At 34.2% G+C, this 23180-nt stretch overlaps 2 protein-coding genes across 2 annotated transcripts; both read right to left on the bottom strand.

Moving 5' to 3' along the window:
- Positions 1-4225: 4225 nt before the first annotated feature.
- On the bottom strand, positions 4226-4828 carry LOC131629720 (uncharacterized). Its single transcript, XM_058900502.1, has one exon. The coding sequence runs from the start codon at positions 4733-4735 to the stop codon at positions 4382-4384; it is 354 nt and encodes a 117-aa protein (XP_058756485.1). The 5' UTR covers positions 4736-4828; the 3' UTR covers positions 4226-4381.
- Positions 4829-15263: 10435 nt separating this feature from the next.
- Positions 15264-22396, bottom strand: LOC131653706 (uncharacterized). The gene is made up of 3 exons (XM_058924004.1): positions 22134-22396; positions 21722-22013; positions 15264-16415 (listed from the first exon to the last, which is right to left on the bottom strand). The coding sequence occupies exons 1-3, from the start codon at positions 22394-22396 to the stop codon at positions 15264-15266; spliced, it is 1707 nt and encodes a 568-aa protein (XP_058779987.1).
- Positions 22397-23180: the final 784 nt, after the last annotated feature.

Here is a 23180-nt window from a genome sequence, read left to right as displayed (position 1 = left end):
ACTAGCCCAATTGTTCAAATTGGCCCAATCCACTCTTTGGCATAAATAGGCCCAATAAGCGTTGGCCCAACCCACAAAAGCCAACGGGGAAGACATCTCCCCTCGACCGAGCATGACGAAAGATTAGCAGAACACGCTGGGACCCTGTCCCCGACAACTGCTAGTATCCCGAGCACGAGTAGTCAAGACCTAGTCAAAAGTCCCTTATATTTTGGACCGTAAATCACGCCTAGACCCATGAAAACAGGAGATCCACTCCAACGAGAACACTATAAATAGCCCTCTACCTCTAGAGGGCAAGGTAATCCAAACTTTGCCCAAAATCTCATAATTTCTGTGGTACCTTGTTGTTCTCTTACTTTGCCATCGGACAGTAGAATGATCGAATCGGAGCACTAGAACAGAAACACCGCGCCAAGACTCCCCCTCGCAAACACCCACGTTCCGAGCAGGATACCTTGGCAGCCAAGAAACGTCAACATTCTCCTCCGCCAAGAAGAGTAAGGAAGATCACTGCTCTCGTCAACACTCACCTTCTCCAGGCCAAAGACTACAAGGGCCTGGTAGGGAAGTTCCGGGAATATACCCCTCTAAACGCGTCTCGGGAACGTATCTTGACCGAGTGCGCCAATGCCGAGTTCCAAACAGGCAAGGTTCGCTTCCCAAAATCGATGCCCGCTCGACCGAATGTGGACAAGTCAAAGTATTATCGTTTCCACAAAGGTCACATACACAACACCGAGGACTGCATCCATCTAAAGACGCAATCGAAATACTTATCAGGGAAGGACACCTCAAACAATATGCGAAAAAGCAAGAGACTCCGCAAGAAGCGAAGACAGTGGCCGAAGAGAAGCCCACCGAGGATACGTCCGCACTCTAGGTCGCTATGAGCGTTACCCGCCCAGAAGATTTCTACGTCCCGAATTGGGCCAGTGTCCCGACGTTCTTTTCCTCACACAGCCCGTGGGATTCATTTCCATCCACGATGGTCATATCCGGAGGAGGCTTCAGCAAACTAACTGTGGGTTCTGTCAAACGAAAGTTCGAAGAGCTCATATTGGCGAGTTCGGGAAAGACAGCCACACTGGACCTTACTAGAGGGAGTTCCGCACCCATCACGTTCTACAAAGAAGAGCTCCCTGGTGGTGCTCCCAATTCCACGATTCCACTGCTCATTCGCGCCATAACGACCAACTTTGATATCTGACGCATTCTAGTCAATTTTGACACCTGCTGAACCAATAATGTAACTGTCGAAAGAATCAGATGGAGATGATGTCGACCTAACCCAATATAGAAGACTTATTGGGTCATTGAGATACCTTTGTCACACAAGGCCTGACTTAGTATACAATGTGGGTATGGTGAGTAAATTCATTCAGAAGCCAAAGGTATCACATCTAGCAGCGACGAAGAGGATACTAAGGTATCTAAAAGGAACTCTCGACTATGGCATTTTGTTTCCTGCAACTGATGAGGGAAAAGAATGCAACCTAGTGGGTTACACTGATTCAAGTTGGTGTAGTGATGCTGAGGATCGAAAATCCACGATTGGTTATGTGTTTATGCTAGGTGGGGCACCAGTTGCTTGGAGTTTCATAAAAGAACCTGTAGTGGCACTATCGTCGTGTGAAGCAGAATACATAGATGCTTCCCTTTGTGCATGTCAAGCAACATGGGTGGTGAATCTGGTCGAAGAGATTACATCAGAAGATCATGGAAAAATTACCATAAAGATCGATAGCATGTTAGCTATCAATTATTTTATAATAATAATAATAATAATAATAATTATTATTATTATTATTATTATTTTAAGTATAAATTATTTTATAATAATAATAATAATAATAATTATTATTATTATTATTATTATTATTAAGTGTAATGTAAGATTTCTTTTAAAAAAATTCTCATTTGGCCAACTATTTATAAAGTTAGATTTTATATAATTGTAAATAAATTTAATTTACCTTGTAATAAATAAATATATTATATTAAAATTTATCTAATCACATAATTAATTATTATAGATACTATTACTATTATATATATATATATATATATATATATATATATATATATATATATATATATATATATATATATATATATATATATATATTGCAAATGTTTTAACAAGAATTGCTAAAATTCTTCAAAAATTAATATATGAAAATAATTGTGTAAGGAAGCTTGATAAAAAAAAAATTGTGTAAGTTAATTTAAAATTATTTTTTCCTGAACATTATCAAATCATCACTCATTTTAAATACAAAAATGATTAATCACCAATTATTCTAAAAGCAAAAATGATTTGTTGATCGCTTTTAGTCCATGAATTCAATTCCAACCAATTTCTTCATATTCTCATAAAATATAACTACTTTATTTAAATAATATTATGTAAAGTAGAAAGCAAGGTGAAATGCAGAGAAACAATGTACTTTGGAACTAACGTGAAATAGAATGTATTATGGGACTTTTAAAAAATAATAACTTAAAATTAAATAAGGTACTAAATGTAACCATTAATGCAAAGGGACTGTATTGCAAATACATAAAATAAATCACTAATATTAAAAACTAAAATTTTTAATGACATTAACAAATAGGATACAAATGGACCGATGAACTTTTAACAATTTAGAAGGGTAACTTTACCCAACATTTTTCAATGGGTAGATAAGAATCCACCTTATTTAATTCTTTTAAAATTTAGAGTGTAATGATGAAATTCACACTGAGTGATGAGGCTTCAATCTGTGCAAGAAATGTCTCCATGATATATACAAAAATTAAATAATTTTGAGCTACAAATCCTGTTTCATCTCAGATTTTCTTGATAAACTAATTTATGATTTTCTTGATAAACTAATTTATGATTTTAATTTATGATTTTATTAATAGTGAATCTCAGTATTTATGATTTCTTTTTTTAGTTAGTTTTTATATCATTAATACTAAAAAAAATCTAAAAATAATTTGTTAATGTATTAAAAAATAAAATAAATAATTTTAACAGGAGAACATTCGTATCTTATTCATGTTGAACTATATATTATTCATATAAAACTATTTTGATAATAAATAGAAAATATCTTGATTTTAGTTTATAAATTCTAAGGCATGACATTATATGAAAAGAGAAAATATCTTGATCTAAATGTTTTCACGGATACTAGACATTTTTCTATACATTCAATTATTATTTGTTCACGGGTACCAGACATTTTTTTATACATTTAATTATTATTTTTTCACGGATACTAGACATTTTTCTATACATTCAATTATTATTTGTTCACGGGTACCAGACATTTTTTTATACATTTAATTATTATTTTTTCACGGGTACCAGACACTTTTCTATACATTCAATTATTATTTTTTCACGGGTACCAGACATATTTCTATACATTCAATTATTATTTTTTAACGGGTACCAGACATTTTTCTATTAAAAAATATATATCTGAAACAAATGCGCGTCACATACCAGAACCCGTGCACACGCACGGGTTACTTACTAGTATAGATTATGTTTTTAAGGTGATATCCTTTACAATGGAGAAATATGCTAAGAACAACATCCTAGAAATTGATAGTGACAAGGATTATCTAAAATTTGTTGGTGCAAATTGTGTCTTGAAAAAGTTTAGAAATGTGTGTATCTCTCTTTGTTCGACAAGACCAAGAATGATAGTGTTAGTGGCTTGCGAATTCACATGATGATTTTGGTTCACTTCAATGATAAGTTACGTTGAAGGCTCATAAAGATGAAATTGGTACCAGCAAATTGATTCAGAGGGTCTTTGTATCGTCTCCTTAGTTTTAACTAGGGGTGACAAAACGGATTCAATGCGTTGGACATATCTATATTACTCGCACAGGACAGGTCAAGAATTTAGGTCTACACCCTCTAATGTGCTCTGCCCTGTTTTACCCGCACTTATGTGCAGTGCGGGTGAAAGATTTCTTGTAGTTTCCTCTTTGTGCCACAACTATCTGGCCTATAACTATAACTATGTATCCTACAACGTTTTTCTAAGCTCGTTAGTGTTTCAAATGGTCTACATGCTAGAGTTAAAAAGATTCTTAAACGGTTTAATGTGCATTCTTCTCCCATGTGTAGTGTGCTAGTTCAAATGTTGAAATGTACAAGTTTTTCTATACATGCAGTTATTAATATTTTCTATGATGCACCAAAACGGAAAACAAGTTCTTAAGAATAAGAAAACTAATGCTCAAGAGAAGATCAAGAGTCACATATTATGATATTACACACAACACAGAGTTCATGTCTGAATTCATTATACAGATAAATATGACAATGAGAGAAATACTAAAATACCCCTTGCCGGGACTGAAAATCTTCTCAGCCTCGCTTGACAGGATCGAAATTGGAAACACCGATAACAGCCCCAAGAATGGCAGTAACCACAACTCCACCAGAGACAATACTGAGCAAGAAATTCTTCAAAGAAGGTGAAACGGTAGCAGCTTCGGCCACATCAGGAATCACCATTTGAGCTGTCAATGCAGCTGCTGTCAGCCCTGTCACAACTTTCTCCTTCAGCGAAGCTTTCACTTGGAACCTTCCGTTTGACTTTGATGATGGCCTTAGAGTCAATGGTGCCTTCAAGAATGCGTGAGAGGTTGGTGACTCTAACTTCTTGGTGGAGGTACAGGTTACTGGCACGGCCATTGAGATTATTGAAGTTGAAGCCATTGGAATTGGTTACTCAGGTGAAAATTCTTTGGAGAGTAGGGAAATGGGTGTGGTGTATGTTTTGAGAGAGGTAATGGTGGAGACTATGGAGAATTTGAGGTGGGGAATATTTAGGATATTTGGTTGTGTCTGACGTGGCAGGTTCTCAGTTGTAAATGAAGAGATAAGGTTATCTTTTTTGTGTAATCATCATCAACTTTTGATTCTTATGAGTGAATATGATCTGAATAGATTGGGTTTCTTGGGTTGAGACTCAAGTCAGTCAAGTGTTGATTACCTACCTTATATTTGGGCTCACTAGAATACTGTTTTATTCAGCCCAAAAATAGGCTTCTCATAGCATTATATGTGTTAGAGCAATCCTATTTGTACACCACTTTTTTTGACACCGTATCCTCTACATTGTAGCTTTAAAACTCATTTTGATTGTAGCACATTATCCCATCAATGTAAAAAAATAGTAAAATATAGGAAGAAGTAGATTGTACCGAATATACATACGGTGTAATTGTCATTTGGGATCTCGATGTATCATTTCTCTATGTGTTATTCACACATCTTAGTGAATTTTTTTTAATATTTTCATGAAACACGACATAGTCAATGTTAAAAAAATTGGGATTTTAAAATTCGGATTCTTCCTTGATACTACTACTTAAACACACCACAAACTTATTCATGAGGCAGAGTCATCTCAAATTTTTGGAGGCTCAGTGTAGGTCTGGAGTTTAATCATGAAAAAGAAAATATAGGCCCTATTTAAGTACAAAATTATGAAAAAAGTTGGGCTCTGTGTAGTAGTCTGTCTTGCACGACCTCAAAAATATCCCTTCCGCGAGAGTATCTGAATTATACAATCGGAAATATACCATGTTATCAGATAAATCAGAAAAACATAATAGATTTTAGACAAGAATACAAAATCATTACATGACATTTTCCGGAATGTAAAATCGGGATTATACCCTATTATCAGAAACACAAAAGCAATTTCAAACAATAGATGAAAAAAAACACAAATTAACATAAATATATGTAATCACGTACACAAAATATGTAACATTACATAGATAATTGTTAGCATAAAATATAACATCACATTTCATGATCTAGAGATGGTTGAGGACGTTTAAATGTTTTTAAAATATTGCTGACTAATCTCGCCACTATCGCATCCACTTCGATAAAACCCTTTTTTCATCGTTTTGGTGTCATCGGTTTCATCTTTCGAATACGTGAGTTGTACTTTCCCCTTCTTTCACATCTTATTATCACAAATGTAGGCCTTCTAATAGAAACCAGAATTTGATCTCCCAATTTCAATTTCGAACACTAATTTTGCAACTTCCGTGCCAACCCATTTAAGCATATGGTCACGTATAGCAAACTCCTGCTTATTTGAAAATTGTTTTCCAACATCTACTTGCACATCACCCGGTTTAACATCCACATATAGCGAAGTGTCGGAGACAACATCAGGAACAATATCAAGATGCACCATAACTACAACCAATCATAACAGAAGCGTATTAAAATTCCATAACAGAATCATCCGAATTTCACTTTCCCAAAAAAGTATGAACATAATCTGGATTTTAAAATCCGGACGCAACGCTCACTTATCAGCTCATAAGACCAAATTATGTAAAGCAATGACCAAAAAATACATGTACATTGTCTAAAATTCCAACTTCTTTTGCTCATTTTGATGCCAAAACACATAACATGTTATTTTAAAGTAAAATTTTTTATGGAAGGGAATTTTTATAGGGTTTTGAAAAAAAATGGTGTTATGGTCATGAAGAGCATGAATAAAGTATACCTGTAAGGTGACATCCAAATTCATTTTCCCCCTCGCAATTTTGGAGTTTGGAATCCATAATATATTCAGAGAATACAATCCTAACTAATTTTTGAAAAAAATGGGGTGTCTCTGTCATAAGGTCATTTTGTTATAGAATGGGAGCGTTCGGAAATTGGAATCCGGAATATATGAAGCACAATTTAGGGTTTCCATAAGGTGCATGATCACTACATGAGGTGTAGTGAACACCATCCTCGAAAAAGTAGAGACAATGACTAAAATACTATATTGGGTTGCTTGTTGTTGTTGTTGTTTTGTTGATTTCATTACATGTTGATTAGCTCAAATTACATATTATTGATATTATTAATTATATTTTTATTTACTCAAAATAATAAATGAAAGTCATATTACCCTTAAATGTACATCATGGAAGTACAATGCTTTGTTAAAATGGATGGGCAAGTCTGCAAGTTGAAGGCGAAGGGTTTTATGCATATTTGTACCACTATCCATTCATGGGTTATGCTGATGTCGTATTTTGCATCTCTAATTTTAAGTTTCACATTGCTTGGAATGGGCGTGGTTGAATACCTTATGAGTGAGAAAACTCATATATCTAATGTCTTAAGGTTTTAAATGAAGATATGGTATTTTCTCACTTGTGTAGATGCTTCTATCATAACTCAATTTGGATGTTTCTTTCATGACAAAAGAAAATACGAAAGATGTTAATAACCCAATGTCAGCATTTGATGCTTTAGGTGACACTATGAAGCTTTCATGAAACACGAAAGCTAACTCACAATGGCAAAGATCTGTGATACCTAATTTGAAGACACCCTCACCTCCACCATCAAATGAAGTTATTGTAATACAAATCAACCTAGAGTTAGTTTTTGAAAAGAAAAGAAATAAAATCCCATTGGATTTGATTATTGTTTCCAAGGAAAAAAAGGAAGGAATAAAATATAATCAAGAAGAAACAAGACAAGATTGGGACCCAAAAAAGATGCTCACAAATTTTGAAAATTGTGAAGTGACTCCCAATCCACGGTTCGAAAAAAATTAAAATGAGGATTAGAAGATTCAACCTCCCCAAAACCCCAAAATTTTAAATGTTACAATATTAAAAAGATATTTTTATTAAATGCTTTTATTTTCAAATTTTGAGCAAAAGAAAGATATTGTTTAAGTTGATAGTTTTTAGTTAGTTTTTTTTTTGTTTCGTATCTACAACTCCCAATCACAAACTTTAAATTAGAATGTGTTTACACAATTGAAATCTAATTTTATGATAGAGAATATAGTTGTAGTCTTTTAAATTTTTAATATGCATTTGTCTGTTTTAGCATTGAGACTAATTAATATAAAGCTTTGCTTTAATTTAAGTGGGGGCCAAAGAATTTTCTTATGGGGTGGGGGTGAAGAATCTAAAAAGGTGTGTTAGGTTAGTTGGGATTCTATTTGTTTACCTAAGGGGATGGTGGTTTAGGGGTTAAACATTGTGGGTTGTTCAATCTTGCTTTATTAAGCAAGCGGAAGTGACAGATCTTAAATGATGATTCTTGTTTGTGGTCCGAGCTTATTTCTTTTGTAGGTACGGTGATGTGAAAAGGGTGCTTTTCGGTGGTCCTTATTTGAGTAGAAGGGCTTATTTGGGGTGGAAGGATTTATGTTCCACGACAAATTCATCTCTTATTAATTGGTTTTCTTATTCCATTTCTTGAAATCTTGGAAGTGGGAAGTATTTAGATTTTTGAGACACCATTAGCTTGGATCCTCATCTTTGGACGTCTTATTTCCTTCTTTGTTTCGGTTAACCGGTTTGTGTGATCTTAAAGTGGGTGATGTGGAGGTTTGGATTAATGATTCTTGGGAGTGGGATCTTGGTTTTAATGAAGCGATTTTGGGTGTTGAGGATGCTTTGTAGTTATATGTTTTATTGTAGGTTTTGCATGTGTTGAAGCCTAAGTCTTGCGAAGAGGACCATTTTATGTGGTGAAGGGATAAAAATGGTTTTACGGTAAAAATAGTTTTACGATAAAAATGGATTTTTGACTCGTACACTTCGGTTCCTTATTTGGATCCTTTAATGATTCAAGATTTAACTTGTTTATGAAAATCTAAAGCTCCTAGCAAAATCCTTATTTTTGGTTGACGGTTAATTTTTAACAAGTTGCCTACTAGAATGAAGATGTCTAAGCGAGGAATTATTGAACGAGTTCACAATATGGTTTGACCCATTTGTTTCTTGGAAGAGGAAGGTGTGGATCATTTGTTTGGTTCTTGTTCTTTTTCTAATCATATTTGGAACAATTTTTGCCCGTGGGTTGGAGTGAGTACTCCCTCTATTGCAGGCTCTTTGTTGGATAGACTTCAGGGTTTAAATTCTTCCATCTCTTTTTAGTTTTTTTATTTTGTTTTTTGTTGGTCCATCCGGTCTTATAGAGTTTCTATCCTTTTTAAAGGAAGCATTCTTAGAATTTGGATGTTTTGAGTTTGATTAAATTACTAGTTTGGGAGTGGTTCAATATTTTTTTTTTTTGGAAAAGGGATGATCATCTCTTAGTCGGATTTGTATATTAATCTCGGAGCTTGTCGGATTGGTAATTCAAGTTCTCATTTACTATTTTACTTTGAATAATTAGTGTCAAGTATTATTGGCTACTTTTCATTTATATTTCATTTGATGCACATTTGAATTTCATTCCAACGGGTAGAGAATTAAATGTGTATAACTAACACTTGTAATTCAGTTAAAGAATCAATACAAGTGTGAGCTTTCATTTTTCTTCACCATTTTCATCTTCTCTTTCTTTCTGTTAATTGTGTGTATGCATCAATGGAGTTTTACAATTGACTTCAACGCCAATGTTTTTCAAATCCCTACAATTCACCCACATTTATGTGTGGAGTTACATGTTCAACAACCTTAACTAACAACTTAAGGAAAGACAGAAGGAAGATAGAAATAACATTCAGAACAAAATTGAGAAGTGTCACCCTACTTCCTAGGCTAACAAACATATGTTTCCAAGACAACATGCGGCTAGACAAGGTGGAGATTAGAGGTTTCCAAGTTATCTCTTAATAGGGATTAGCCTAACTCTAAAACGCTAAATACTTTAAAGGGAGTCTTCTAGGAGCACATAATATTTGTCGTTCATAAAATTTACATATTGTATGAGAAATGCCTACCATCTAAAATTTACAAATCATTAATAAGACATTAGTTACCATATACAAATAATATAAAGATACAAAATCATTATTTATCCACCATATACAAATAATATAAAGATACAAAATCATTATTTATCTTTTTTTTTACTTTGAGTATTATTTATATGTTTAACTCGTGGCTGTTAATATTGGACCGCACTTGTCAACTCAACTAGTTAAAGTGGGAATCGAGTTTATATCCAATCAAAATAAACCTTAAACCCGGCATATAAAAAACCTGAATACAAACAAAAAAAAATTGATAAAAATTTGAATAAATGGAATAAAATTGATGGTTTGATCTATTTACTACATGTGATGTCTCTAGTTTAATAGAAAAATTAAGGGTGTAGTTTGCCATAATAAATTACTTCATTTCATTGTCCATTTTTTATATTACTTCATTTCATTGTCCATTTTTTATATTCCACGTTAGTAAAAAAATTAAAAAAATAACATACATATCTTTTCATTTTTTTCCTCATGGTTCATGCTTTATTCTTTTACTCTCTCATGTGATTAGAAAGTTGAAAAAATAGATGAAGCGGGAAAGTTGAAAAAACAGACAAAGGTTTAGTGCATTGAAAAGAAATAGAACAGAGTAACGCATATAACTGATTTAAGGAAATCTTATGTATATAACTTATTTAAGGAAATCTTATTGGAATGCATAATTAATAAAATTAAGTTAATTTTCAATTGAAACAATTGGATCTACGACCTACCGAAATAGTTATAAGTTGATGTGATCTATTTCTTTATTTTAAATTATATTTAGCATGCAGTTCCTCCTACCGCTCATAAATCAGTTCGATATTTTGTTTTTCATATAACAAATAAAAGTTTTAAAATACATTAAAATAAATCTATTGATATTTAATTATATCATATTATAATTTGTTGTGGAATATAATATTATTTACTTTTGAATGTATTATTACTTAATATAAAAGTAAAAAATAATTATTTTTAATATTATTGGTCTGATATTGACCCAACCTCATGTTTACATTTTAAATCAGCCAAGTACAAATTTTCTAATCTTAACTATATATATATCATTACGTTTATGGTAAGAAATTTATTCATTTATTTGAAATTAAATAACTACATGAAAAGTTATAGAATACATTAAATTAAATTGCATTTATTTTCTTTCTTTAATTATATTAATTTGAAATCGTAAATTACATTGATGTATATATATTAACTAATAATAATTTAAGTTGATGTACATCTTTTATCGTAAAGGAAATTCATAAAATGATTAAATTAAAAGATTTTAAACAACAGAAGTGTTTTCATAAGAATCAAATGTTATGATATTATGTAAAATTTCTAATAAATTTAAGGTAGTGATTTATTTTATATTTTGAAAAATATTCTAATTGTATTTAGAGTGAGTCAAAATAAAAATCTACATCAAAAGTCTTAATATATTTAAATAAAAAATGAACAAAATCTAGATTTAACACCCCTAAAATAAAATTATCAGAAAAAAAGCAAAAGATAAGCTCATATATATATATATATATATATATATATATATATATATATATATATATATATATATATATATATATATATATATATATATATATATATATATATATATATATTCAAATGAAAATTGAAAGAATAAATATGAATAGGGGAAAATAGTAAAAATTAAATAGAAAACAAAATTTTTAATTATAAAAGAATTAATTGACATATAATCAGTTAATCCTCTAAAAAAACAATTAATTACCCATCTAAACAAGTTGCGAACTATATTTTATTTTATAGTTCAACATGGAAAATTAAACATGACTACCAAAGTCATGAGAAAGTAAAACATATAAATAAGCTAACTACAACTATTTTTTTCACACGCATATCGAATGGATAATATATTTAGAATGATCAAAAGCTAGGTAAAATCAAACATGCGTGTATGCCTTAATTTTTTAAATAAAATTTGCTTGAACATTATTAAATATCACAGTTTTTTATAACCAAAATTAATAAACTAAGTGTAATAATAAAAAAAAAACATTACATTTACAACCTTTAAAGTTTGAACAAGTAAAGCATGCATATATGCACAAATAATTTTAATAATTAGATTTTTTTTTTATCACAAAAATAAGTTATTCATAAATAGGTTGTAAAAGTTATTCAATTTATAAATTTATATGTACAAAAAAAATTGAATAACATTTTATGATTTTAGAAAGTATTTATAAACTTTTTATATTTTATATCTTAAAAATAACAATATTAGTTATTATTAACTTTAATACACTGCATCATAAGACTAGACAGCTAATGTATCCGTTGTACTATACCAACTAATTATCAAATTATTTAGCACCTATTAAGGAAGAAATAGGTGAAACACTAGAGGGAACCAAAGAAGTGTACCTTTTGGATTAGAGCTAAGAAAAATTTGGGCTTTTATTTGACGGGGTGAGGTATAAAAGCAAGCCCAAATAAGTGTGAGTGGATCATCTGGTTGATGGCACCAATGACGTAGAAGGAGGTGATGAAACTGAATGAAGTATTGACGATAGGTTTATCTCGAAGTCGGCTCATCACGCCCTACCGTTTTACAAATTGTTGAAGAAAAAAGAACACTTTGAATGGACCCTCATAATGCGAGTAAACATTTTTATCCTTGAAAATGGCCATGTCAACTCCGCCAGTACCATCTTGACAGCCTTGGTAGAGAAGAGTCAGTTCATATTCCATGATAGAAGGAACCTATGAACATGGGGAGGAGATAAATTGTAAAATATTTCACTAACAAGACAATCACTTAATGCTTATATTCTTGAGGCTTGCTCGCACTCTGAATAACCCCAACCATAACTCCAAGATAGGGACCAACTCGGGCGCATCGAGATAGCTAGGAAAGTCAGTATATAGGACCGATTTCAAATGTTCATTGTAATCCTAGCATCATGAATGATATCAAATACCCGGGGGGACTGTTATGGACCTGCCAAATGGCCCAAAAAAGACCAGCCAAATTCCAACGATCCAATCCAGAATATCCTCATAGTAGAGCACAAACTCTAGAAGATCACTCACTAAATCCAGCATGTCTACCCATCATTGATCATCAGATCTGTTCTGGGTCGGCCAAATGCTCAGATAAAGAACAGTGGGAAATTTGAAGAGAGCATGTGGGACTTCAACACCAAGTATAACAAGTCTGGTATGAGGAGGATCAGACAACTAGAGTTTTTCATCTGAGTTTCCGTTTTTGAAAGTATCCAAATCTATACCTTTCTTGATATTATCAACAATTGCCAAAGCCCAATCATCATTTCATTTATTTGTCCTGATGAGAGAAGTATAATCTTGGCCAGAGTAAGCTAGAGAAGATTGGGACGCATGTGGGGCCCCAATGCCCACCGGAAGTTTCTGCACCATCAAAGGCTGGAAATTGTATTTGAAAGGAATTTGAGCCCAAGAGACGAAGGCAAGCAATGGAAATGAAAGATGGATGACAACTCAAAGAACACACCGGTCTGACACAATAAAGGGCACCATAAGTAGATATTACCGAATGTTTGAAGAATGAATGCTGGTTCTTAAAGTTAAATTGTACTTAAATTAGTAATGAAAACGAAAGTTCATTCAGAAAGCCAAACGACCCATATATAGAAAAGGTTAAACCAAGCAAGCAAGAAAATAAAAGAAAATAAAATAGGGAGACATAAAGCAACGACCATATCATACCTTGGGAACATTATGAAACTCAAGTGCACTCAAGCACCATAGAAGGAAGCCTACCAGCTTGGAACCACATGTTTAAAATTCACATGAAACATCTCAGCAATGCAAAAGGCATATTAAGCGTATGTTCCCCAGGACTCCCTAGTGGTTACGAGTACATTATCTCAATGCACACATGATTTAGGTTCCTATCCGAAACAAGATCCGATCAGGCGGTTCCTCGCACCTTATGCAGGGCCAAGGAGAAGTGGTTTTAACCACCATCACATATAAGCTCCACCATGCGTCATAACAAATACTTCTCATTTATTCTTACAAAGTTACATGTCTCTGACCTCACCAAATTAAGCTTTGGAATTCTAACCTTGCAGGTACATCCTCATTCCACCGCATTGGAGGCTTATATCGTCATATCACAAGAACTCTTTATCCACACATCACCCTCATATTTTGCACTGAAATAAGAATCAATGTTATATGATTTAAACTCTTTACCACACTATTGTATTGTTTCTTTTTTATGTATATGGTCATTTAGAGTTGAAATTTATCCAATCGAAATCTTTGGTATAAAAAAGTATGATATTTGACAAGTTACCTAGTATGGACTTCTATTTTGTATAATAAGTCACGAGAATCAGAGTTATGTGATTTAGATTCTCTATCACATTGATGTATTTTTTTTACAATGTATATGGTCATTTAAAGTTGGAATTTCTTTGATTGGATTCTCCAAGTTTGTGTATGTACACTTAGATTCTCTATCACATCCTTGAATTGTTTTCTTGTGACATAACTCGTTGTCTAGTGAAATTAGTATGATTATAATGTTAAGTTTAGGGGTGTAAGCGGATCAGAAAAAACCAATTAAACCGACAATCCAAATCAAATTAAACTGAAATAAAATTGATTGTTTATGGTTTAGTTCTAAAATCGAACGAACCATAAAAATCGATGTGGTTTGGTTTGATTCTCGATTTAAGTATTTAGGAACCGCCAAACCGATGAACCAAACCAATGGATATAATTACACTCTAAATCTTTTATTCCACACATCATTAAGTCTAAATTTTATATCGGTCCAACTATTCTCCATCTTTGTTTACACTTCGTTCTTTTCAACAAAACACACATTTAGAATCAAACTCCAAAACATAGAAACTAGAAATCATAAGTCACAAAAACTTGCTTTTACTGAACAAAATTCTTTTTTTTGTTTCATCTTCAAAAAATTCTTTCTTCTCTTGTTACAAAATAGTTTTTATATGTGTTTCAGGTGTGAAATATGTTAATTGTTGTATTTTTTTGTGTGTGTTCTATTTGTTAAGTTTTGAAATCGCTTCTCAACCTCCTGATGTCAAGTGTCACCTTTTATATTTAATAGTAAACTTATTTTATGATGTAATGAAATTGAAAATGTTATTGTTTTGTATGAATCAAGAACAATTTGTAATTGCTTGAAAAAATAGAGTAAGAAATAAATTACATAAAATGTAATATTTTAAAAAATAATAGCATAAAATACACCTAAAAAACACGACAGTGAAAATTAAATTGATGAATGTAGTGTTTGTAAAAAAACATTGTAAATCGATCAACTGAATCAAACAAAACCGAAACAAACCAGTTAGTTTGGTTCTGTTATATTTTTAAAAAATGTTAGAAACTCAATCAAATCAAATCGATGAAAATATCATCAGTTCGAATATTTTTTTATCAAATACTAATCCAAACCAATTACACCCCTAATTTTTTGTTTTGACAGAAACAAGTTTAACTGCTTTCATTAATCAGATAAAGAGTAATACAAGGAGGAATTACATCAAACATACAGCGTCGAGACCAAGAATTGGCCGTCTTAGCTAAGGTATGGGCAACCATATTCGCTTGACGCTTGATAAACTTAACCTCAAAGTAGGGGAAATCTAATAGCAACAACTTAATAGAATTAATAATAGAGAAAAACTCAGAGCTACCCGGCGTATTAGAGCTAAGGGCTTGGACCACCTGTTGAGAATCACTTTCAAAAGTTGTCAGAGCATTATGAAGCATAATAACAGAACTAATTGCTTCCTTAAGATCTAAGGCCTCCGCTTCCAGCACCGAAAAAGTACTACCATCCCAAGCCGTACCCGCGACAACAAAGTTACCATGGTCGTTACGCATACACCACCCTCGATTTGTAGTCCCTACACGCTTGTTGAAAGCGGCATCCACATTACATTTGAAGCTACCAATAGGAGCCGGGTTCCATGAAACCACTTCTCCGTTATCTAACTGCGGCTCCCGAATATTTTGGGCCATAAACCAATCTTGCCACTTATGGAATGCTAGCCAACCAAGTTTGGAAGCATCTTCCTTTTCATTATGCCACACGAAGTCGTTCCTATTCTTCCATAACCCTTCCAACATAACCGCCACTCTTCCTACGGTATACCTATCCTCCTTCATGCAAATATCAAAGATAAAGGACCTAAGATCCTGGAATTTATGGAGACGAGGAGAGATGATATCAGTAAGACCAGCCGACTGCCAACAAGAGAAAGTTTCCGAACAACCAACAAAAACATGCCAATCGTCCTCATAATTATGACCACAAAGCTGACAAATGGGACTACATGGTACATGATGTTGAATAAGACCCACCTTAGATGGGAGACAATCACTACAAATCCTCCAAAGAAGATGTTTCACTCCAGACGGAGCTGTTATACTCCAGAGATCACTCCAGTTTACTCCTTCCTTAACCAAGCCACCACTTTCTTGATGCTTCCTCCAACTTCTATATCCCGATCGAACAATATAGTTACCACTTACATCATCCTTCCAGACCATACGGTCTTCGACCACTTCTTCTGTCAACGGAACTTGTAAAATATCACGAACCACTGAGTAATCAAACAAATCACATAAAACTCCCATATTCTATTGTTTAACATTAGGCAGCAATAGATCATTAATTATTAAAGTATACACACCTTGATTTTGAGGACCCATCAAACAACTGATAAGTGCCAAAATGTTGTTATTTTGAGTATATAATTGTGGCACTAATCGATTCTATTCATTCCGTTTTTGTAATAAAATACCCACTTTTGTGTATATATTCACATTATTTAGTTTTCATATGTTTTATATACCGTTTAATAGTTTTTCCTTTGTTTTTATAGGTATTCATGCTTATTGGAGCCTCGAGGAATAAAGTGTCGAAGGCACGGCTCCAATTGCGCGATTTTGGATCAAATAAGCAAGATTTGTGCAGAGAGGTCCGCTTAGCGGCGTCTAAGCGCGCTTTCCAGGGGCGAACCAATTTTCCTGGCCGCTAAGCGGCAGCTCTGGCCGCTAAGCGGAGCCCTGTTTACTGTTCTATATATTTTTGTAATACGTGTAGTCCGCTCAGCGAGGTTTGGCCGCTAAGCGGCCGTAGCAGAAATTGTGTTTATATTTCTTCATTTGTGACATTTCTAGGGTATGGTTTTGGAGAGTTTTTGGTTCCAACTCCATCATTTTCATTCTTAGATCAAGATTAGCTTAGAAAACAACACCGGGTCATGCACTTGGAAGATCGGAGGTGGATTTCTCATCAACCGAAGCTGAAAACCCGCGAGATGTTTGGTTTATCTCTTCTATTCTTTGTGTATTTCTTTGTGTTGGGTTTGTTTGTATAGTTACTCGAATCTTATGTATATTTACCGATTATAATGTTATGTTTAACTTGCTTTATAAGTATGTGTTGATGTTATCTTGGATTTTTGCTCTATGCTGGGGATTTAGGTTGCTTTAGAGATAAACTGCTTGAATCCTTATCTAGGATGATAATCTGTTGGTTCTGAACTCTAGAGATAGATTTAGAGCTAGCATTCACTGTTTGTATCTGTTCGTAATGCTTTCGTGTTTGAGCGGTGCGCGAGAGATCGCCGACGCGAGAATACGGATGTTCTCGTGACTTCGCGTTAGAGATAACCTTAGTTGTGAGATGATCTCGTTTGTGCTCCAGAGATGGACGCTTATGTGAGAGATACGTGATGACATAGATGAGTATCGTAGGTTGAGTATAACGGGTTGGTAAGTGTATGTTTGTGAAGAGTGAATATATTTACATTCCTGATAAGTTATTTCTCTTCTAAGAATGTGTTTATTCTTTTCCTGTCTATATCTTTGTTTACTTTTTGCTCATTCAAACCCAAGCTCGAAACCGTAGAAACTGTTGAATGGCATCTCTCCATCTCTGTGGACGATAATTCCCGGATCAATATTTCCAAATCTTTTTTGTTGCTTGCCCTATACTGCATTCAACAAAATGGCGCCGTTGCCGGGGATGGTTGTGATTGCATCACAATAGTTTTCGTGGTTTTGAGCTTTGTATATATCGTATATATTGTATAGTTTCACTTGTATATATATTTACTTGTACATGTTTACTTGTTTATGTTCACCATATAAGTTTGCTTGTATATGTTACATATAAGTATACTTTTATTGGTGAATGTTGGTGAAACATGTTGATCTCGGATGAGCTCTTTAATAACAAATCTTCACTTTTCAACTTGTGAATCCAACATTCACCAACTTTCTCTTTGTGTATGTTAATAGTTATATGTATTTCATGTTTGTATTTATGTGTTTGTTCATGTACATATTTGTATACTTGTGTTTTCCTTTATGTTCGTTTAATCATTGTATATATTTGTACCCGTAACGTTTGTTGAGTGCTTTGGTTAGGACACTTTCTTTAGGCTTGTGCGGTGAGACGTCACCATGGCATGACGAGAGGAGGCTACTTTCCAAACACCGAAACAATAAAGGCGTCGAGCTAACAACGTAAAACAAGCGCTTGTTGGGAGGCACCCGAACGTTTGTAAATGTTGTTTATATTTCTGTTTATGAGGTATTTAGGTGATGTGGTGAGTGATTGGAACAGCTGTTGGTGTTCTGATTTTTCTGTCAGCCGCTAAGCGAGCCCAACTCCGCTTAGCGAACACCAGAAAATTTTGTTTTCCTGCTTTGTACTAGTGGAGCATTCATTCCACTTGGTTCACTCATTTTTCCCACTCTCACCAAGGCTATTTAGTAGTAGATACTAGTTTTATTTTTCTAATTCTTTTATTGGTTGTTTGTACTCGAATTTTGTCGGTAATTCGAAGATTTTTGAGGTGATTTTACAAAGCTTGAGTGTTTCAACTTGCGGATGTTTGGTAGGATATTGTTTTTGAAGTGTATAATTCAAGGTACTCATTTATCGCTTTCTATAGCATAGCATGTTTAGGAAACTTTTCATTTGTACAATTACCATACCATTCATTCTTTTGCATTACTTGCTTGTTGATTGAATCACTTTAGTTCCCAAACCATAACTGTGAGGAAGCTTTCCATTGTTCATATATGGTGGAGGCCACAATCTTTGTTTTAACTGTATTTTATTATGCTTAATCTTTTGTTTATGTTGATTTTATGAAAGCATGAAAAGGATCAAGGCATTTTATTTCATTTTGAGCACAACCACCACAACCAAATAGTCAATTCACCTTGTGAGTGTGTGATCATTTGTTAACCCTTTTGAGCTTTTTGTCAATGTCCATGTTGTTTTTTCTAAATGCTTATCTTTGAGTGTTTAGTTCTCATTTTTGCATGGATGGTTGATTCTTTGTTTTCTTGAACCCTCAACCATGATTTTTGGTATGAATTTTTACCTTGCCTTAGAAAGTAGGGAGTATTCATATGATGGTGTGGTTGAATTCAAGTTGGGGAGAGAAATGGTTGCTACTTATTTGGTTGTTGCTATGAGGTTAAAAAGAAAAGAAAAGAAAAAAACGTGAAAAGAAAAGAAAAGAAAAAGAAAGAAAAAAAAAAAAGAGAAAAAGTTTTGAAAAACAAAAAGAAAAGAGAAGCGAATAATTGTGCTAATAAGTATTGTGATTGGTTTGAGAAACTTGTGATTATGGAAGAAGTTTAATCGAGGTTTTGTTGTTTGAATCTTTGGTGGATTGATCACTCCCTTAGGTTTAGGCAAGTTTTTGTTTCGATTAGCCTTAGGACATATCCCTTGTTTGTTAACCAAGCCACATTACAACCTTGAAAAGTCCTTGTGATTCTTGCTTTTATATCTTCAATGTGATTTTTGGATGAATGCATAATTTAATCTTTTGTATGCAAGATTGTTGGATGAGTGTTAAAATTCCCTCACCTCTGTGTGTTCTTCATCCATTGATGAAATTTTGCTAGGTGTGATTCATGAGATAGCATGTATTGTGTTAGAATGTTTTGCATGATTTTTGTACTTAGGATTAGTTTCATTTACATGTTGTCGTTGTAGTATAGTGGTAAGTATTTACTTTGTTTATACGTTTTTGTATTGAGCCATACATTTGTTTTTGGTTTTCAAAACTTGTTGATTCACGATTCTTTGGTTTATTACTTTTGATTCTTTGATTTATTTGACATTGTTTGAGGACAAACAAAGTTTTAAGTTGGGGAGAGTTTGATAAGTGCCAAAATGTTGTTATTTTGAGTATATAATTGTGGCACTTATCGATTCTATTCATTCCGTTTTTGTAATAAAATACCCACTTTTGTGTATATATTCACATTATTTAGTTTTCATATGTTTTATATACCGTTTAATAGTTTTTCCTTTGTTTTTATAGGTATTCATACTTATTGGAGCCTCGAGGAATAAAGTGTCGAAGGCAAGGCTCCGATTGCGCGATTTTGGATCAAATAAGCAAGATTTGTGCAGAGAGGTCCGCTTAGCGGCGTCTAAGCGCGCTTTCCAGGGGCGAACCAATTTTCCTGGCCGCTAAGCGGAGCCCTGTTTACTGTTCTAGATATTTTTGTAATACGTGTAGTCCGCTCAGCGAGGTTTGGCCGCTAAGCGGCCGTAGCAGAAATTGTGTTTATATTTCTTCATTTGTGACATTTCTAGGGTATGGTTTTGGAGAGTTTTTGGTTCCAACTCCATCATTTTCATTCTTAGATCAAGATTAGCTTAGAAAACAACATCGGGTCATGCACTTGGAAGATCGGAGGTGGATTTCTCATCAACCGGAGCTGACAACCCGCGAGATGTTTGGTTTATCTCTTCTATTCTTTGTGTATTTCTTTGTGTTGGGTTTGTTTGTATAGTTACTCGAATCTTATGTATATTTACCGATTATAATGTTATGTTTAACTTGCTTTATAAATCTGTGTTGATGTTATCTTGGATTTTTGCTCTATGCTGGGGATTTAGGTTGCTTTAGAGATAAACTGCTTGAATCCTTATCTAGGATGATAATCTGTTGGTTCTGAACTCTAGAGATAGATTTAGAGCTAGCATTCACTGTTTGTATCTGTTCGTAATGCTTTCGTGTTTGAGCGGTGCGCGAGAGATCGCCGACGCGAGAATACGGATGTTCTCGTGACTTCGCGTTAGAGATAACCTTAGTTATGAGATGATCTCGTTTGTGCTCCAGAGATGGACGCTTATGTGAGAGATACGTGATGACATAGATGAGTATCGTAGGTTGAGTATAACGGGTTGGTAAGTGTATGTTTGTGAAGAGTGAATATATTTACATTCCTGATAAGTTATTTCTCTTCTAAGAATGTGTTTATTCTTTTCCTGTCTATATCTTTGTTTACTTTTTGCTCATTCAAACCCAAGCTCGAAACCGTAGAAACTGTTGAATGGCATCTCTCCATCTCTGTGGACGATAATTCCCGGATCAATATTTCCAAATCTTTTTTGTTGCTTGCCCTATACTGCATTCAACAACAACCTTCTCTAGTCCCTCTTAGCCATGGTTCATTCATAATTCTTATGTTTCTACCATCACCAATCCGCCATCTACAACCAAGGGTAAGGACATCTCTAGCCTTCCAAATATTCCGCCAAACGAAACTAGGATTATAGCCCAACTTAGCATCAAAGAAACTAGATCTCAGAAAGTACCTCGCTTTGAAGATTCTGGACACTAAGGCATTCAGATTAGTCATGAGGAACCAACCTTGCTTAGCCACCATAGCCAAGTTAAACGCCTTAAAATCCCGAAAACCCAAGCCTCCCTCAGCTTTTGAACAAGTCAATTTATCCCATGCCTTCCATCTTATCCCCTTGTTGCTGGAACCTCCGCCCCACCAAAAAAAATTTAGCATTTTTTCAATCTTATTAACAACCACATCCGGAAGAATGAAGATGCTCATGATGTAAGTTGGAATAGCTTGCAGAACTAACTTGATCATAATTTCTTTACCTGCTCTAAATAAGATCGCCCTTTCCAAGAGTTTATACGATTCCAAATGCGATCCTTAATAAAAGAAAAAATAGACCTCTTGCTCCTTCCTATCATAGATGGCAATCCCAAATATTTTCCTGTTCCCAGCACATGTCGAACTCCCATAATATTTGCAAGATCCTCTTGCGTCGGCACACTTAAATTGCGGCTAAAGAACACTTCTAATTTTGGCAAATTAATCTCCTGACCAGCTGCATCTGCATAGATGTCGAGTAAACTCATCAGGTGACTAACTTCAGTAAGATTTTCCCTGCAAAATAGAAAACAATCGTCAGCAAAAAGTAGATGGGACACAATAGGTGCCCCTCTACAAATTTGAATCTCGTGAATATTTCCGCTAGCCACCGATTTTTTAATCAGGGTAGATAACCCTTCAGAGATCAGAATGGAAAGATAGGGTGACAAAGGGTCCCCTTGTCTCAATCCTCTTCCTGGTTCAACAGGTCCAATGGCATCCAAATTAACAAGAACAGAATAGTGAACTGAAGTAACGCACATCATCATCCAATGTATCCATTTCTCTGCAAAACCCATCCTGTTTAGAACTCCTCTTAAAAAACCCCAATCCACCCGATCATAAGCCTTACTTATATCAATTTTAAGGGCCAGGTGCGCTTTATTGCCTTTCGTCATTCTTTTGAGGGTATGTATAATTTCTGTAGCAATCATAGCATTATTAAGAATGGATCTGCCCTCCACGAACGCGGATTGTTACTCTGACACACATTTATCAAGAAGCACTTTCAGTCTATTAGCGAGAGCTTTTGAAACAATTTTATAAACCACATTGCACAATGAAATGGGTCTAAAATCCTTCATAGACACGGGATTGGCCCCTTTAGGGATAAGGCAGATATTAGTGTCATTGATGGAAGGAGGAAAAAACCCACGCTCCGACCACGAAGTCACCGCGTCAAAAATGTCATTCCCACAAACAGCCCAAAAGTTCTGGAAGATGGAAGTTTAATTAAGAACTACGATCACCGTCATCTCATCCGCTAGCATTTCTTAATTCTTCTCTGTTGTTATTTTAATTAAGAAAATTGATATTAAACTCTCATCAAAACTCGCCAATTGATGTCGACAAATCAAAGATTACCATCAGTGCAACGATGATTGAAGGGGCAAGGTATGAGGAAGATGGAAGTTTGAAGGAGATGTGATGATGATGGAAGGTGGAAGGAGGTGCATAGGCGGTGGAATATGGAAGGATGCAAATACAGCTTTTTTTTGGTACACGTGAAGAAAGATGCAGGATATAGGTGAAGTTAAAATATTTAATTTTTTTTCTACGTGGCATGTTTTAGTACACAAGATTGATCTGACGAATAATAATGGTTGAAAGTCACCCTGACTTTCCCGGTTCAAAGTCAGTGGATCTGCATCCAATACGGACAAGGATTCACTGACGTTAGCG

The sequence above is a fragment of the Vicia villosa genome, linkage group LG1, assembly GCF_029867415.1.
Source record: "Vicia villosa cultivar HV-30 ecotype Madison, WI linkage group LG1, Vvil1.0, whole genome shotgun sequence".
In the NCBI taxonomy this organism is placed as follows: Eukaryota; Viridiplantae; Streptophyta; class Magnoliopsida; order Fabales; family Fabaceae; genus Vicia; species Vicia villosa.
This window is presented reverse-complemented; position numbering and strand designations above follow the sequence as displayed.

What these genes read in the sequence shown, in the direction of transcription:
- LOC131629720 (XM_058900502.1), bottom strand. Translation starts at nt 4,735, where the DNA reads ATGGCTTCAACTTCAATAATCTCAATGGCCGTGCCAGTAACCTGTACC.
- LOC131653706 (XM_058924004.1), bottom strand. Translation starts at nt 22,396, where the DNA reads ATGACGAAAGGCAATAAAGCGCACCTGGCCCTTAAAATTGATATAAGT. An exon ending in TCCATTCTGATCTCTGAAGG is followed by an intron (nt 22,014 to 22,133) that starts GTTATCTACCCT and finishes TCTATTTTGCAG; the next exon opens with GGAAAATCTTACTGAAGTTA. An exon ending in GGCGATCTTATTTAGAGCAG is followed by an intron (nt 16,416 to 21,721) that starts GTAAAGAAATTA and finishes GTTAAACAATAG; the next exon opens with AATATGGGAGTTTTATGTGA.